General features: G+C 27.9%; 2 protein-coding genes across 5 annotated transcripts; both read left to right on the top strand.

The window, feature by feature from the left end:
• The first annotated feature begins 5016 nt into the window (after positions 1-5016).
• LOC145742990 (SH3 and cysteine-rich domain-containing protein 2-like) lies at positions 5017-12882 on the top strand. 4 transcript variants are annotated; one of them, XM_082560839.1, is made up of 15 exons: positions 5017-5148; positions 5456-5558; positions 5856-6014; positions 6365-6409; positions 6864-6955; positions 9030-9093; positions 9209-9238; positions 9584-9649; positions 9906-10145; positions 10265-10305; positions 10810-10892; positions 11064-11115; positions 11253-11393; positions 11563-11684; positions 12713-12882. In XM_082560839.1, the coding sequence occupies exons 1-14, from the start codon at positions 5071-5073 to the stop codon at positions 11668-11670; spliced, it is 1302 nt and encodes a 433-aa protein (XP_082416965.1). In that variant the 5' UTR covers positions 5017-5070; the 3' UTR covers positions 11671-11684; positions 12713-12882. The 4 variants fall into 4 exon arrangements, with proteins under 4 accessions (XP_082416965.1, XP_082416967.1, XP_082416963.1 ...); XM_082560841.1 differs by lacking the exon at positions 9209-9238; XM_082560837.1 differs by lacking the exons at positions 5017-5148; positions 5456-5558; positions 5856-6014; positions 6365-6409; positions 6864-6955 and adding an exon at positions 8025-8604.
• Positions 12883-14156: 1274 nt separating this feature from the next.
• On the top strand, positions 14157-18533 carry LOC145742749 (uncharacterized). The gene is made up of 10 exons (XM_082560539.1): positions 14157-14334; positions 14715-15329; positions 15462-15555; positions 15748-15812; positions 15938-16094; positions 16504-16652; positions 16892-17080; positions 17533-17640; positions 17804-17885; positions 18180-18533. The coding sequence occupies exons 1-10, from the start codon at positions 14245-14247 to the stop codon at positions 18326-18328; spliced, it is 1698 nt and encodes a 565-aa protein (XP_082416665.1). The 5' UTR covers positions 14157-14244; the 3' UTR covers positions 18329-18533.
• The last annotated feature ends 116 nt before the right edge of the window (positions 18534-18649 follow it).

The following is an 18649-nucleotide window of genomic DNA, read 5'->3' as shown; positions in this document are numbered from 1 at the left end:
CTACCAAATTGTGACCCTCTTAGGTAAGGTCCTTTGCCCAAAACCGATTTATATATATTTATAATGAAAGGATGCCACCTAGTAATTATAACACTAAAAATGCAACTTTGGGGCTTTGATGCAAGCCAAAATTTTAACAAAAATTACTGCATAGGAAAATTTAAACATTAACTGTGTTTCCATGTTGTGACGCTCTTAAGTAAGGTCCTTTGCCCAAAATCGATATATAATAATAAAAAAACAATGCCAACGAGTTAATCTAAAATTGTAACTTAAGGACTAAGTGAATAATTGACACATCAACTGCTACCATGTTGTAGTGCCCTAAAGTAAAGAATGCCCAAAACCCAATTTACATGCGAGTTCAAAATGGGCAAAGCGATCAAGTTATTAGTGCACTAAAATTGGAACTGTTGATTAAGTGGTTGCACATAAAAAAGTTTTAAATTTGTCATGAACCGGTTTCACGCATAAGCAAGCGTCTTTAAATGATTCTGGCAAAACTACAAAGTACCTGGCAACTTTAAGAAGCAACAGCAATAACCTTTTAAATTTACATTATTTGAAACAAAAACAAGTTTATAAGCACCACGCGAAGATTTAGAAAATAACCGGTTAACCACAATAAAAAGAAACGTCAAAGAAACTGTTACTACCACAACCTAATTAATTTCATAAATAAACAAAATTTGTAATTTATAAGTTTTGCAAAAATTTTAGTTTTAAGCATCAAAAAATCAAAGTCAAATTACTCTTTATTCCACCAAGCGGACAAGTTTTACAAACTAAAAACCACATTTGTATGAACCAATTTAAAAAGGGCAAAAAATTAATCAAATTAATAAATCCCAAATTTGACAAAAAAATTTTTAAAAAATCCTAATTAATTTTGCGCATTTTACATAAAATATTTTAAACTTTTATATTTAAATTAAACTCTAAACTTTATTTCCATCTATGACATCACTTACTAACTGATTTATTATTACTAGGTCAAACATCAAATCTTATTAAATAAGATCATAAGTTAAAAATAAAGTTTAGTTATATAAATACTGCCAATACATCATCAAAGAAGGTTTATATTAAGACAATATACGCCCTCATTTCACACCCTTCCCCATATAAGACCATGCTTAATATAGCTAGCGTGCTATACATAGAATAGTAACTCTGTTTGACCCTTGATAAAAAACATAAAAACTTTGTATTTTTTCGTATTACCTTAAGGTGAAATGTTTATTGTATTTTTATTGGGAAAAGATGGGTTTTTGAGCTATTTGTAAACGCAGGGCGTAAGGGCGAATAATGTGTCATTGGTGCGGTTTAAACCTGAAACCTTTTGGTGTGTTTAAGCTAACCGTAAACACCGGGCCCAAGAACGAATAAAGTTGCATTGGTGCGGCCCGAACCCGAAACCTTTTGGTGTGTTTAAGCTAACTGTAAACACCAGACTCAAAGGCAAATAGTGTGGCATTGGTGCGGCTCAAACCCGAAACGTTTTGGCTCGGCTCATAATAAAGTGCCTAGAGCAGTATACCACACTACCAAAATTATAAAATCTTTTTTTAGTGTAAATTTTAAGTAAGAGGTTGTACACATTAATTTTTCCTCTTAATTAGGTGTTTTAATACATTTAAGTATAGCACACTGCTTGTTTTTAATTTTTACCGTTCAATTTAACAATTTTTTCAATATATCTAATAAGTTATGACTGTTTGCATTAAAAGTTTATCAACTTTATTTAAATAAAATTTTTCATAATTTGTGGTTATAGGTTATGACCCAACTTGAACGAATATTAAACTGAATTATAATCAACCCAAGAAAGCAAGGATTAAAAACAACAAATTATATAAAACAAACTGCACAACTCCACTTCGTTTAACTTTAAAGTTATGCAGATAACATATAGAGTGGTTATAAGCTAGTATATACTACAAATTTATATAATCAGAGCAGGTTATAACGAAAAATTACCGTAAATACTGCTATCTTAGGTAAATACTGCTATCTTATTATAAGTTAAACAAAAAATCAACAATCTAATATACAAAAGAAATTATACTAGATTTCATACTATTTTTTTATAAATAGTATTTTCGTATTTCTTTATTATTGCTAAAAACAAGACGACAAAGGAAGTTATATCGACTTAACTAGAAATAAAACAACATTTTTAATGGTAATAATACTGTGAAAAATCTTTTTTTTTACATTTAAACTTGCACAAACAGTATGTTATAGATAGCTTGTATTATTAGTTTAAAACTGTGTTGAAAAGTCAACTGCTCGATGTCGACAGCTTAACGATATAAAACCACATACTAATGTTATAAATACTTAACAACACTGAGTCTTAAATCTTATAATATTGATTTTTCTACTACATATATGTAGCAAGAGTTGTTATTATTATTGTTTGATGATAAGCAAAAAGGTTGTGGGTTTTATAAGTTTAGGACGTCAATTCGAGCGAGGTATAAATAATTAAATAAACTACCTGAAGCATATCTTATTTACTTTATAAACTACAGGAACATTAACCGTTATTGCATTGTATATATAGCGGGCTTTAGAGGATTTTATGCTTGCTTAAAGCTAGTGTATTAAGTGTTTTAGTAATACCTATACTGTATGTAGAATATTACAGCTTGAAGTTAAGTTTATTTATCTATATGTTCCAACAAACCATGCTTAATTAACGTGTATAGATATGGACAGCATATAAAACCTAATTGTAAAACGTAATAGACAGCATATGAAACCTAAATATAAAACGTAGAAGCTAAACAAAAAATATTACAAACTACATTTTTAAAACCTAATGTAATTATTGTAAATATTTAGCTAATTAGGTTTTTATATAATCAGGTATAATACGACTTAGCAAAATAACATCTTGTAACCTTGAAACCATGAAGTAAGTAAGCCTGTCGACGCTATATAGTTGAAGGATTACTAATAAAACAATAACATATAGAGTTCATGGTGTATACTTTCAACCCGTGGGCAGTACAGGCAATTAGTAAACCTTATTAAGATATATAGAAGAAAACTGATTACGTTTTTATAGATGGAGAAAATTTGTAGTTAAGTCTTATTCGTAATATCGGCAGACCATTTTTTGAATAAGTTGGCTAAGCAAAATATATAAAGTTATCAACAACATAAAAAACCTAAGCATATATATATATATATATATATATGAATGAAGTTTATTGAACGGTATGTATACATAATGTTTAATTTATAGGCCTACAAAAATAATAAAACTGCTGTTTGTGGTGCGCAGGTTATTTATTACAGGCAAATATTAGTTGAGAGTTGCGACCATATCATAACAATTAAAATGTCGACCGTAGGGCAGGCTACCGACTAGTTATTGTAAAATAATTAATTTAACTAATAAGGTTAAGAAACGGGATCTTAAAATATAATAAATCGTATAATTATTCAAATTTAAGGTTTTAAGTTTTTAAGTTTTAGTAATCAATTTTTTTAAATATTTTATCAATATTTAATTAATATTTTATGATACAAGAATTTTGTTTATTTAACTTTACTTTAATTTAAGTATAGATTTTAAATTAACAATTTTAGAATAAGTTTAATATTGATTTGTTATAAATAATAGATAAAGATTTAATAAAAGATGACAAAAAATATTTAAAAAAAAAACTTTTTAAGTCTAGATTTTAAGCAAAACTATAAGACATGGCTTAATTATCTAAAACAATTTCTGCACAAAAACAGGAATATAAAGAGTTGTACATATTTAGGTTTATATATATATATATATATATAGCCAATACAGTGAGATTTTATAAATAAGCTACATTTATTTATTAAAGTAACAGCTATTTACGCTAATTGCAAAACATAAAACAGTTAAAATTCGATGCATTTTCGATGAGGTATAGCTACATTATTTGGACTAATTCTACTTTTCATAATATTCATAAAGGTTAGCTAAGACATGTATATATTTATGTGTATGTTAGGTACTATTAATTTAAAATTATATTTTTTAACACATATTTTATGCTTTATAATTTTCCATGTATCTTGCCATTTGTATTTTTTGTCACACGCAGCCATTGGCATAGGTTATTAATATGTATAACATTTAGTATTTAATATATATATTCCTTATGTGTTTTACTTAATATAAAAAAATTAAATATTTTTTTGTTTAAAAATAAATATTTTAGATAAAGATATTTTGAACATGGATTTTTAATTAAATCTGGTTGGTTCTAATTATATGATATATTCGCTTCAATAAACAAGTTAATATATCGGTCACTGGGGTATTAGTAAAATTACGTTCAATAAAAATAAAGACAAAAATAAATCACTAAAAACAAATCTAAAAATCATTTCAAACATAAAATATATTTTTTTAAATTATAATAATTTTTTTAATTAACAACCATTTAAAAAATAGATTTAACATTCTAATAAATTTCCGTGCGAGAATTTTTAATATATTGTCTTATCTTAAAAAATCGATTAACTATAATTATTTTTTGCGTTCGAAGATTGATTTCTATATTTAGTTAAGATAATAAATATTGACATATGACGTAACAGTATTACGTGAAACGGGGTGAAAATATTTAAAGGACCAAAGACTAGATTATCGCATATTTATTCTAGAAATTTAGCGATTCAAGATATTACTAACAAGTGTATTATGCAATTTAGGTAATAATAACCTATATTGTCTATATAGCAAGCGTTATTTAGGTATAGCATTTTAAGATAATTTTAAGAATTTACACTAAGCTGCGTTATATTTTTTAAATAAGTAAAAAACGAATATAATTACCAACGATAGTTTAGTACAAACAGAATAAACAATTAATTTAAATAAAAATTTTCTTTTAAATATAGGTTTTGTTACATAAAAAAAACTCTTAATTATTACAATTTTTTAAACCCATAAATTTATAATGTTAATAACATTGTTTTTAGAGCATTCTAACCAAGTATATTAATACTTTACATCAACTAAAATAATAACCATTTAACTTTGTATAAACAACACCAATCTTATATAAGAATATGGAATCTCCAGTTAACGGATTAAGAAAAAACACGGATTGGAATAATAAAGTTATTATTCCCAAAATCTTAATCGAGGTAAATTATTAGAATAAAAATAATATTTGTAAATTATTTTATTAATTTTTGTTTTTCAATTTATATAGATTTTTATTATTGTGTTTTTGTTTATTTTAAATTCAATTTTTTTATTGAATATTTATTTTAAAATTTAGAACTATTTAATTTTAAAATCAAATCAAAAATGCCAAACAACTTTTACGAAATATCAAAAGCATTTCTGCTATTTGTAATAAACAATTAAAATTAAAACATATTAGTTTGCCTTAATTAGTTAACTTAATTATTTAGTAAATTATTTTTAAATAAAAAATCTTAATTCTAGGATGTTATTTTCGACCACGATCAGCGAAGGAAGACGTTAGGTGGTGGTAAAGACCCGGAAGAGCAAAAGAAAGGAAGACCGAAATCTTTAAAACGATTTAGTGGTAAAAAACATTTTGTTTATAAACAAACTTTTAAAAACTATTTACTTCATTAATAAAGCATTTAAGGTAAAGCTTGTTTAGAGATTACTCAAGGGCGAATAGTGTGGCATTGGTGCGGCTTGAACCCGAAACCCTTTGGTGTATTTAAGCTATAAGTAAACGCAGGGCTCAAAGACGAACAGTATGGCATTTGCGCGGCTTAAACCTGAAATCATTTCAGCTCACAGTCTTATGCCATGACCGGTTTAACACGCTGATGTAAATCCATAAAAATTTTAATATTTTATATTTTTTTAGTGCCAATGCCTGAGATATTTTTGAGGTCAAAGAGTCATCACCATAACAACAACGATAAACAAAACACGAACGACGTCACGTCATCTAATGGACACTTATTTATCAATCATCAATTCAAAAAAGCGACATTTTGTGACGTTTGTCACCGTTTATTAGTGGGTGAGTACCAACTTTAATAAAACAAAATATTTTTAATGTAGTTGATTATATTTAAGGCTCGTTTGCCTAAGTTTAACCCAAGTAAATTTAACAAATAATAAACCTTTAATATGGTTACTCCAAAGAAAATTGGTGCCGCATTTAACATAAAAGCATTGGCTTGTTTTCAGGCTATAATTATAAAAAAAAGTTATTGAATGCTGCAAATTAATAACAAACTTTCAAATATTAAGTTTTAAATCTATATAAGGAACAAAAAAATTACATATTTAAATAAGTTTACTATAAATAAAAGAATAAAAATTTACATACAATAAAAAAGTAAATTATAAAGTGCCAACTTATTATAGAATGCCATGAAAAAGAAGAACCCTGTACCCAAAATAATAGTTCTGGTGACTAAAGCATGATAACATGATATTTGCATGTGAACTAACCTTTCTAAATTTTGTTTACAATAACAAAAGAATAATAATAAGTTAATATGCACAGCTTCTAGTGAAAAAGTTTAAAATAGTTTGCTAATTTATACCTAATAAGACATATATGTTTATAGAATCAAAAAGCATATAACCCACAAATTATTTATTTTTTATATTTCTTTAATATTACTAACATTTTTTAATGTTTGTGTACTAACCCTTATCTAAAGCTTTATATAGAGTGGCGCATTTGATAATTTGCAAAAATAACTTAACTAAACTTTAACGGTTTATAAAAACATTTTTATAAAATCTGTTAACTGTAAATTATATTTAAAAACAAACTTAATTAAATAACAAGCAGCATATAAAAAAATCCTAATACGACAAACTGAGATTAGTATTAACATTATGTTATTGTGTTCAGGTTACCAACGACAAGGGTTAAGATGTAAAATATGTAAAGGAAATATTCATAGTGGTTGTGTACCGCAAATCGACGAATGTCAAGGTAGCCCGGTGAGTAGCATTTGTTTACATTTTTCTTTAACGTAAAAATGTCAACTTTACATTTAAATTTCGATATATGTTACTCAAACCCAGTCTTAAGTTGGCTTCGGCAGTTATTTATTTATCCTCAATATTGAAAGGGTACTATATTCTGGTTTGGGTACTATAAGCTATATTGCCATACGATCAATATGCAGATTGGTTTCTGGCAACTTAAGAGCGCTACAAGAATTCGCCGTTATGTTTGTAATTTCAAGTTGTTTAAATTAAACACTTTCTTAGTTGGAGTTAAAACCCATGTCCGCACAAATTTAAAACACATACCAATTACATCAATCCTAAATTAAAAAAATCTATTATAATCATACCCAGTTCTAATATTTTTAATATCAAACAAAAACAACAAAAAAAATTAATGTAGTAACATTTCAAGTTTCGAAATCCAACATTATACTGTTCAAGTTACAAACAAACACTATGTTTTAATTAAAGCGAATTTTAAACAAAGTATACGAAATTACCTTTAAAAAAATACAACAACATTTTTGTAAAAATTAAAATAAAAAGCAATTCTATTTAGTTAGAAAGTTGTTAACCAGTAACACCTATATGTAGGGGCGAATCTAAAGTAGAACAAACGTATATATAGGTAATAAAATGCTGTCAATTAGCGTGAGATGCTTAGATTAAATTAAAGACCCAATTCCCATGACATTTAAATGCAATTGAATACGCAATAGAAGGTTAGGCGATGAAGTTTAATTTATTAGAAAGTTGTAGAGCTGTTAGTTAGTTTAGTTTAGTAAGTTGTATTCACAGACAAACGTAATACAGCATTTAGTAAGATGTATTTACAAGTTAGATAAAATTAAAGTCTAAATATATATATAAGCCAAAACTAACATTACCTTTTTTTGCCTATAAAAAGTGTAAAGATTTCAATTAAAGTTTAAATATTAACTACCTACTAAAAAGTATATGGTTATTAAGAAACCCAAAGCTTTATTATAATAGATGAAACCTTCTGATTATGAAGATATAAAAGTTAAATTAAATAAATCAGTCATTGTATAGTTACTAAAGAATTAACTTTAGTGGTTTAATATTGCTAAAACCTCTTGTAGCAGATTCAGTAAAAAGTAATAATCACCTTAAAAAAATAAAAAGTGATGTCGATTGAAAACGACGAAGATTGTGTTATTGAACGAACTGGTCCACTCGAACTCGTGCCTAAGGAAAACGCAGCAAGTGAGAACGGTTCAAGCACTCAAATTAGCGAGAAAAGTACCGAAAATTTATCTGAAGTTCAATCTAAAGATGAAAAAGTCACGGAAAGGTCTCGAAAACCGCTTCGACGTGACAAATCGTTTGGTAGCATACGGAGATATATACACAGACATACTAGAAGCGCCAGCGAGATACCTATGTTAAATATAGAACGAGGACAGGGTGTGTCTGATATTATATTAGAAGATCGCGCGTCGGTTTCTCCTGCATACGAACAGAATGACGTTTTCGATGATTACCCAACTGCAAGTGTTGAAACGGAGAAATATAAAACCTTGCCGGCTGGAGGAAAGAGTCAATCGGAGCCTAATACTCCGTTATCACCGATTTCGATCCGCGCGAGAGCGTTTTGGAGGAAAGCTGGAATGAAGGTCTTTTATTTATTTATTAGTTTATTAATTTGTAAAGCAACAGAAAAAGTTTTAAGATATTAAACTTAGATTTTTATTAGTAAATTATTTACATAGATTAGCCCGAACATAAAACAACTATTCGTTCGTAATTAAGAAATACAATAATACCAAACACAATAATAAACTAACAAGTTTTCAAAAAATAAATAAACAGCAGACTAAAAAAATAACTTAAATACAAACTGTAAAGGAGATAAACAACACCAAAAACTATAGTTACTTTCTCGCTAAAACTAAAGTCGCTAATATCCTCAAAAATAGAACTTAAAACCATAGAATACCACACTTAAATACCAACAATACAACTGTTCCTATTAACTAAGCATTTAAATATTTTGAGACGGTCTTTGAAGTTTAATTAAATCCTTTTTTTTAATTTACAGATGGGATCGTTCAGTTTTAATCGCCAATTATCGCAAAGTTCACCAAAAAAAGAATTAAATTCGGGTAACCTTACTGTTTAACACACAAATTTATATTATATTCACATTTCTGTTTAAAACTCTAATTTAAATGTTCAATTTTTATTGTATTTAAATAAAAATGTTTAAATTTATGTTAGGATCAAAAAATTCATCAAACCATTTGCTTAGTAAGAGTCTTAATTAACATTTTGAAAGCATGAAAATTACTAACAATTACTTCTTTAGAAACTTTTTATTAGACAAACATTCAAAGAGTTTTACACATTTTAAAGCTTTTTTTTGTTTGAAAGTTTTATTGTTGGCGTGCAGTTATAACAGTTGTTTTTTTTTAATTAAAAGAAAAATTTTTAAAGATTATAAGTTCCATAGAAACTACAGCTTCTAATATATCAATTTTTTTAAATCTAAACTTTGCAATATTGTGCCATTTACATAAAATATATCTTTATTTAAGAACTACAACCTATTTTTTCTTATAAGCCAAAAAAATATTTAATTCTTAATATTTTTAGAACCAAAAGTTGATTCGGTTTACCAAGTTTTAAAAGAAGGAAATTTACTGAGATCGCTAAAAGAAAGTAAAAAATTTTATTAAATTATTTTTATAATAAAAAATCTTTATCCATTTAATTAAGTTAAGTATCCACAAAAACACGAACAACACACCGATTTTAGTAACTCTTTTTTTAATTTTTATTATTTTTTTTTAATTTCTGGGTTAAATTTAAAAATTTAGGTTTAAAAATGTGACAAAATTTTTAGAGGGTTTTAGCAAGGAATAATATTTCCTAATTTTTACTGATTTCAACAATTTAACTTTAACACCACGCTCAGGTAACACCTCGTCACCAATTCGAGCCAATTCACAAGAATCAACTAGTTCAAACACAACCCCTGAACCCTCGGACCGTTGCCAATCGAACAGCCCGTATTTAGCCCCGAAAAGGCCGCCACTCACACAACAGTACTCCGATCCCACCCATATGTCGAGTCATGTCGTACCCGAGACGAATCGACTTAGTAAGTCAACCAGTTGTTTAAAACGAAATGAAACAGTGGACTTGGAATCAAGAAGTAAGTGTTTTGTATATTTTATTTATAATTTAAATGCAAATATTAAAGTTTGTTTTTACAACCTATTTATTTAACTACGAAAATTGATAAAAATTCGAATATTTTTAAATTTTTTGCAGAAACTGATAAAAAAGAAACAATTCAACCAGAACAAGCTGAAGTTAGTGTTTAAACAAAAGTTTTTTTTTGTATATATTTTTATCCTCGAAAGTAACATCAGTTACTTCGACCCAATCTTGAGTTGCCTTTTAGCAGTTTTGGATATTATAGATTATAATTGCCCTGAAATTATGCTGCTGATTAAGTTCTGGCTCAGCAGGATTTTATACCGTTTATAGCGCCTTACTCAAGGGTGCTACAGCATGAGAGCAGTTGGGATCGAACCCACGACCTCATGTGTGGTGTAGCAACTGAAAAAAATATTACACAAGGAAATGTTAAATCAAAGAAATGTTTTAACTAACAGCAACTCTAACTTAGTATATAAATAAAACTTGAATTATTGTTTTTTTTCTCACAAAACAAATTAGTCATATATATATATACATTAATTTATATCATCTACCAAATGAAATAAAATGATAAACAAAAATACGTTCCCTAGCAACATAAAACAAAAGTTTTTTTTATCTTGATATAATTCTAACATTTATTTTTATTCTAGTTTGATAAACTTGCTGAAGATGGAAAATTATTTGTTGCATTATATAAATATGAAGCCCAACAACGTAACGACATCAGTCTTAAGTAAGTAGTATTACATATGAAAATCACAAACTAAAATCATATTTGTTTTTAAAAAAGTCTTTAAAAAGGATTTCTTTACCAAAAAAATTGAACTATTTATTGAAAATATTACATTTACAATTTGTATAGGATTTTTGGTTTAAAATATAAATTTATCACGTGATAATTTAGAGCGGGTGACGTCATCAAATTAACAAACGACCACAACGAAACCTGGTGGACGGTAAGTTTTAATTTATTTCGTTTATCCTCAATCAAAAAAAAATTGAAGAGCATATTTATAACGCTGTCATTAAATGTCATTAATTTTATAATAGACTCTTAATTAAATTGTTAAAAAGTTTCGTATATTATGCACAGGGCACTAGCGGCGATAAAACCGGATTTTTTCCCGCGAATTTCGTGATGCGAATACGACCGACAGAACAAATTTATTCTTGCGTCAGTTCCACAACTTTAAAGGATTACAGTAATAAAGAAATTCAATTAAAACGAAACCAGGTAAAAAATTTTAACTGATTTTTGCAATAAACAGTATACCAAGATAGATTTATAAAACGCTAAACCATTTTAATTAAAAAAAGCAACTTCAATTAACTAATTATAATCAAATTTCCAATTTAAAATATTCTTGAGCAGCCTTACTTTAGCAAAATATTTTTTTGTTAAGATTGTGCTTGTTCGACCCGAATGGCAGACTGATGACGTCACAATGATTTACACGCGATCTTATACGTCAGAGGGTCTAGTGCGTAAAGAAGATTTAAACCCAGTATGACGGCATAGTCGTTGGTAAGATTTATTTAAATTATTTACTTTTCAAGCCGAACCAATAAGCATTAATCATTGAGTAAGTCTTTAAAGGTACATCCTTTTAAAAATAACTAATTCAATTAAGTATAAGCCATCTATAACTCAATAAAACCAATTGTTTTAGTCAATATATCAGGTTTAATATAATTTAGCACTAACATAAGTAAATATTTAAGAAATTAAAACAATAATTAGGGGTAAAAAATCAAAATTTGAGGTTTTAATTACACCTATGTATAATATATTTAAGAAGTCCTTGCTACTAACGCTGCCATGTTTTTAACTTTTACATCTCCCTAGGGTATACATACAGCTGGTTAGTTGGAAACACATTTGTTCCAATAACCACAAACATTAAAAGCTACATTAACGCCTTTATAACGGCCAAGTGTAAAATTTATATATCCTGTACCATTTTACCTATACTAATCTATGGTTAATACAAGGCACCAACATACAAAAGTATATTAACTGACTTATTTATAACAGTTAAAAATGTCTTAAAAAAAAGTAAATTTTGAGACCGATTAAAAAATTAGTACCTAGAATATTAACTAATAAAGAGCACCTTATACTAAGACTTCATACCCAAAACTGACTAATTTACACATCCTAAAAATTTTTAAATAAAATTTTCTAAAAACATAATTTTACGAAACAGCATCGTTTTAAATTATTAAGTTTTCCTTACTCTAGTTTTTTTATTAAACAGTTACGTTTGTACGTCACTATACTAAGTCTAAGGTCACAAACTTTGTTTCATTTACTTAATATTAAGTAACTAGCATCACCAGTAAGTCAGTATTAGATAGTTAATTAGTGGTACTGCATATAAAAGTTATTATGTCCAAAGTGATACGCTATTTAACGTTTTTTATGCAACTTTAACACAACCACAAGCCTATGTATTTTGCAGTTGCCTTTATATTTAAGAGGCCATTTAAACAGTAAAATAAACGCTTAATTATATAATGTACTTAAAAAATAAAATCTATTTACTTTTTTAGATCTTCCAATCGTGAAAGGAATGAAGAACTTTGAATAAAAGTTGATTTTCTTTAAGGAATGAGCTTCTAGAAAATTCTTGCCAGCAACATCTTGATTTGACTTGTTAAAGATTGTAGATATTTGATTTTCATTCGCCATTGTTGAAAAATTAAAGTTATTTTAATTCCAATTTATTAGTTTTGTCTTTTCACTGCACTATGTAAAACATTTAAACAAAAAATAAACAAGTTACAGTTAATTTAAAGTAGAAATAAGGTTACATAAAAAGAAAATAAATTAACAATTCAAACCTAGCTTAACTAAGGCTGCGCTTTGCTAGACATAAACGCCTTAACGTTGGCTTGGTAGAAAAAGATGCTTTTTTGATTTAATTGCCAAAAGCAGAAGTTTTATTTTTACACACTTTTTGCGCATCTGGCCCAGAGAGAAAGCTAGCCTACGTTATAAGAATATCATTGAACGCATTTAAGCCAGATAAAGTTGTCTGGAAAATTGCTTTGGAGCGAGTTTTTCAGAACAACACGGGCCTACTTACGAATTCAGGCTTTTTTGTGTAGCAAGCAAATGCCGGTAATTCGAATGGTTAGACTAAAGTAAAGATGACAAAAAATCCAGTTTTCTTTTTTAAGCATCCCTTTACAATAAAGCATTTTATAAAAATCGTTATTATAACTTAACTAGTGTAAAAACATAAAATGAAAATTTTTTCTTAGCCTAAACTGTCTAGTTTGTTTCGCATTTTTCTTATTAAAACCATAGGTAGATAAGTTGATTTATATTTAATCTTAAATTAATATTTAATTTTAAATATTACTTGACAATTTATGACAAAAATAATTAACTAAATATTTTTATACGGTCACCCAAAAAAATTCTGTTTTTCTCAAAAACTTTCGAAGTGTGACGATGAAAACAAACAGAAAACCCATTCAACCGTCACAAAGACTTATTGTGTATATAATGACGTCACTGACAAAGGTCAGTAGGCAGTTAAAAATAAAAGATGGACTTATAATTATAAAACTATTTATTCTTTATTTTGTTATACAATGTAGTTTAAATAAAATGAACTAACGATAACAGTCGTTCAATTTTATCAATTTTGTTAAACCTATGTTGGTTAGATCGCATAAAAACTGACAAGTAGATTTTTCTTGTAAAAACAAATCTAAAAAAATGTTTCGCATATTATTATTACCCTGTTTTAATTATTATTAACATATTTTAACAATAAATTAAAAGAAGTTATAACAAGATGGTAGGATGTGACATCATTTTAGTGTTACCAGGCAAGCAACGTTACGTTCCGACTATTATATTCCTTAATGAGTTTAACAGTTAAAAGTTTGACATAAACATTAAGCTCATAAAACTGACTTAAATTGTTACAACTAGCTACTCAATTGTTTATGGTACTATACAATCGTTTAGAATGTTAATACAAAGTTATTAACCAGATTTTAGCCTAAATTGTGATAGTGTTTGTTTATAATTTATAGAAATAGTTAAAACCTTTTAAATTTGGCCAAAAATGACAATCTTACCAAAAAAGAAAACTGGAAAGGAGAAACCGACAAAGGAACAAACCAATCATGAACATCATTCATCAGCACATCATGCTGTTAGTTTTTTTTGAAAGTATTTTAAAGTTTATGAATGAGTGTGTAATAATTTAGGTTTAAAACTATTTGAATAAATTTGAACCCCACTGCTCTCATGCTGTAGTGCCCTCGTATAGGACGATATAAATCATGAACATTTGCCCAGCCTTTACTTAACCAGCAGTTTAAATATTGAGCAATAATAATCTATAATATCACAAACTGCTGAAGGCAATTTAAGACTAGGTTGGGGTAACTGATGTTACTTTATATTTAGGTGGTAAAGTTGACCTTTTTACATCGAGAATTAATATAAAAAATAAACGATTTGGCAATAAAAGCCATAGTTTGTAAATACCTGTTAAAAATTCAACTTTAATATCTTAATTTTTTAAATTAGAGCACAGACGCACATAGCTCAAGAGTACGAGCTCCAATTAGAACCACAACTCATCAAAACACAAGCGAAGAAAGACATAGAACTTCAAGAAATCGACATCAATCGGATTTTGTTCCTTCGTCAACAACTGCACCTGAAATCCCTGTAACAACTTCAAATTATGAAAACAAAGTTATCACGTTGGATTTAGAATCAACAGCTGCGCAAGATTCAAATGTTTCTAAAATTCCAGAAACTTCGAAACATTCTGAAACGATTTCTATAGCCACCGAGAGAACTACACCTCTTGTGGTGAAACGCAGACACGGTCGTTTATCTCCACATTCTCAACCTTATGTAAGAGGTAAACCGACACGGACTACAGCAATTGAAACTACAAGTAACTCGGCCAGTTGTAGTTACAGTTCCGCTGGAGCTCACCACACGGTGCAGCGTAGAGCTAACATTGACGAGCGGAGGCCCATATCGCCACAAGCAATAGCTCCCTCTGCTGGTGGTAGAGGAGGTAGTAGAAGGCGCCAGAGAGCAAGAATTGACGAGGAAGGACATAATTCAGATGATGAACATGATCCGTCACGGTTAAGGCAACTTAATCAAGGAGTCAACTTTAAAGAGGTAAACGTTAAGATAAATTAGTTCTATTTAATCAAACTTTAAAAAGCTACATTTTTTTAATAATTTTTTAATGTTTTTTGTAAAACTTAACTTGAGGGCTTATAATTTACCAAAAACATTTTTTGTTGTTAGTTGGAACAAAAGTTTGCGCAAGCTTTGAAAGAAGTTCGAGGTTTTCATGTTAAAGAAATGGGCGAGGACGGAGCTTGTTTGTTTCGAGCTGTTGGTAGGTTTATAATGTTAGTTACTTGCTAATGCTCAAAAGATTTGTTTTTAATTAATCATAATTTGGTAGTGTAACAGCCTGTTTTTTGTAAGCTTCTAATAAAAATCTTAAAACATTAGTTAAATATGTTAAGCTACCAATAAATAGGATTAAATATAAAACAAATTGTAAAATATTTTTGATGTTTTTAAGCTGAACAAGTTTACGGGGATCAAAATATGCACGATGAAGTTCGAAGAAATTGTATGGATTATATGGTTTGTTACTTAACTTTACTTTAAATTTATTTTATGTCAAATTATTAATACTTATCTATGGGTCTATAAGTTTTTGGTTAATTTTATTTTTAATAATATTTTGACTATTTTTTGTACATTTTTAGACGAAGAATTCAGATTTTTTCTCGAACTACATTACTGAAGATTTCGTGACTTACATCTCGAGAAAACGACTTCCAAGTACATTTGGAAATCATTTAGAAATGCAAGCTATGGCAGAAATGTATAACAGGAGTTTTGAAGTATATCAGTACAGCACAGGTATATGTTTATATGTGGGTTTTATTTTTTTAAATTTTGTCATTTTTTTGTTTGTGATATTCACATCATAAAAGTGCTGATTATTATAATTAAAGTAGTCGAATAAACATAATATGATGCTTTAATGACATAAATGTTATGATTATTTCAGTGTAATTACAAATAATAAATGCCTGTTTGTTTAAATAAATAGGAAAAACATAAAATAATTGCTCTTGTACACATTATAACAAAATTTTCTTTGTTGTAAAATGTTAATAATAAATACTTTTTTATTAATTATATTTAGTTATTTTTATCAACTCTAAATGAACTTTGCTTGCAATAACTTACCTGCAGACTACAGGCAACCGTTTATTTTTATTATATAGGGAACTCTATTTATAAACAAAATATTGGTTTAATTTAGAACCCATCAACACCTTCCAGTCATCTCATATAACTGACAACGACCCAATCAGAGTAAGTTACCATCAAAATTCGCATTATAACGCTGTCATCAATCCTTACAAAGCAAGTGTGGGTGTAGGACTTGGGTTACCTTCCTTCAGACCAGGGGTCAGTAATATATTTTTATTTTTTTTGTTACACTTAAGAGTTAAATATAAATATAATTGATGCTAAATTGTATATTTTTTTGGGTAAATTAAAAACAACATGTATATATATTGCAAAAATAAAACAGTGTGCTACTACTATTCTTTATACTATTTTTTCTTTCTGAAAACTTTGTGCTATTTTAGGAAACCATAAACACTGTTTTGAAAGTTAATGTTATGATTTATCACTGTATATAGTTGGCAGATCGCATGATGTTACAAACAGCTGAAAGAGCTTCAGAGTTAGAGTTGTTGGAACAACAAATGTTGGTGGATAAGTTACAAGCTGCGGATTGGGAGAATACAGAAGATGAGATGTTGCGAGAAGTTGCTCAGAAGTCTTTTAGGGATTATGTTCTCCAGCAACAAGCTAACTCTGCTCATTCTGTAAGTTTCAGATTTTTGAAAGGGTTTATATAAGAAGGCAATACAATTTGTTTAAGTCAAATATTAAGTATATTTTAAAATCATATTACCATTCCAATGTCAATAGCTTTTGGTATGATAGAACTTTCTAATCTTAGACTGAAAAAGGTAAAATTCAAACTGTACAATAATTGACCCTTTTTAATATTATTTTTACCACCAGTTTATCCGCCAGTTGGTGCTAGAGGTTTGCTTTTTACATAAAAGCTTTGGATTAAACAAATGATAGTGCGGTAGTGAAGTATACTGGTCATGGTATCGGATTACCAACCCGAAAGATTTTAGTTTCACGTTGCACCAATAAGGCATTGTTCGCCTTAGAGCCTGGTGTTTACTGATAAAACAAGCCTACCCACCCTCTACATCAATAAAAATAGTTTGAACATTTATATTCAAAATTGTTTATTTTTTAGTCCCAATCAGAAGAAACAACATCAAAGAAAGCAACTTGTTCTTCTAATGAATCTACTTCAACAAATCTATCAACTAACTGCAAACAACAACAACAACAACAACAACAGGTACAATTACAAACATTTACCTATTTTTAATGCATGAATTTTACAACTAAAGAATTTAATTTCCAAGCAAGGTTTAACAGTTATCACTTTAAATAAAATAATCATCTTTGGCCCACCATGCTATGAAGTGTAGTATCAAATTCATTTTTTATCACAATTTTAGGAAGCTAAAGTTGAAAAGAAAGTTTCAGAAGCAAGCCAATCAACTTCTAATATTCAACCGAACCAATCACTTGTTAACACAGGTACTTTTCTTATTTTATTAAAATATATCGAGTTAAACCATTTCTTTTTAAGAGCCTTCTCATTTTCTTACATTAAATTATTGTTCACCTATATAGCTGATCAAATAACATAAGAAAACAATTTTTTTTTTCAGTAAAATAACTTGATTTTGAATTTTAAACAAGACCTAAAATCCTAAATCAATTTAGGTTTAAGTATAATTTTACATGTTGTCTGTTACAAAACTCCGGGTTTCTGTATTTTACCCTTCAAGCTTGGCTTAATTTTTTAAACTTTTTCACAATTAAATTAAGGTTTAAGTGACTGGGTTGATGAAGCTGATGAAAGTGTAATCCTCGCCCAAATTATGGCTCAATCTCAACGTGAATATTACGAGGAACTTACCAGACCTGGAAGGGATTCAACTGCTGCTACTTGCAGTAAATATACTTCAAACAACTAGTATTCTGCTATGTTAATAAAATAATAATTGCAATATTTATAAGTACAAATAACGAATTTTTACTTCATTGTTTTAGCATGTAACTAATTCTATTTTTACCATTAATAAAAATTATTTTTTAATACAAATTTAAAATTAAATCTATATTTTTAGAAAATCAAACAAACAAATTTAATATATTAAAATACAGATTAATATTTAGTTTCATATTTATTTAAATTTTGGTTTAATGAAATTTGTTCCATAATTAATTTAAGTAATGTAGTGATTGTAGTTGTTAAAGATAACATATTGGCATTTGATAATTAAAATAAAATAATA

The sequence above is a fragment of the Corella eumyota genome, chromosome 2, assembly GCF_963082875.1.
Source record: "Corella eumyota chromosome 2, kaCorEumy4.1, whole genome shotgun sequence".
NCBI lineage: Eukaryota > Metazoa > Chordata > Ascidiacea > Phlebobranchia > Corellidae > Corella > Corella eumyota.
The sequence above is the reverse complement of the archived record's forward strand: the minus strand, read 5'-3'. Positions and strand labels throughout refer to the sequence as shown.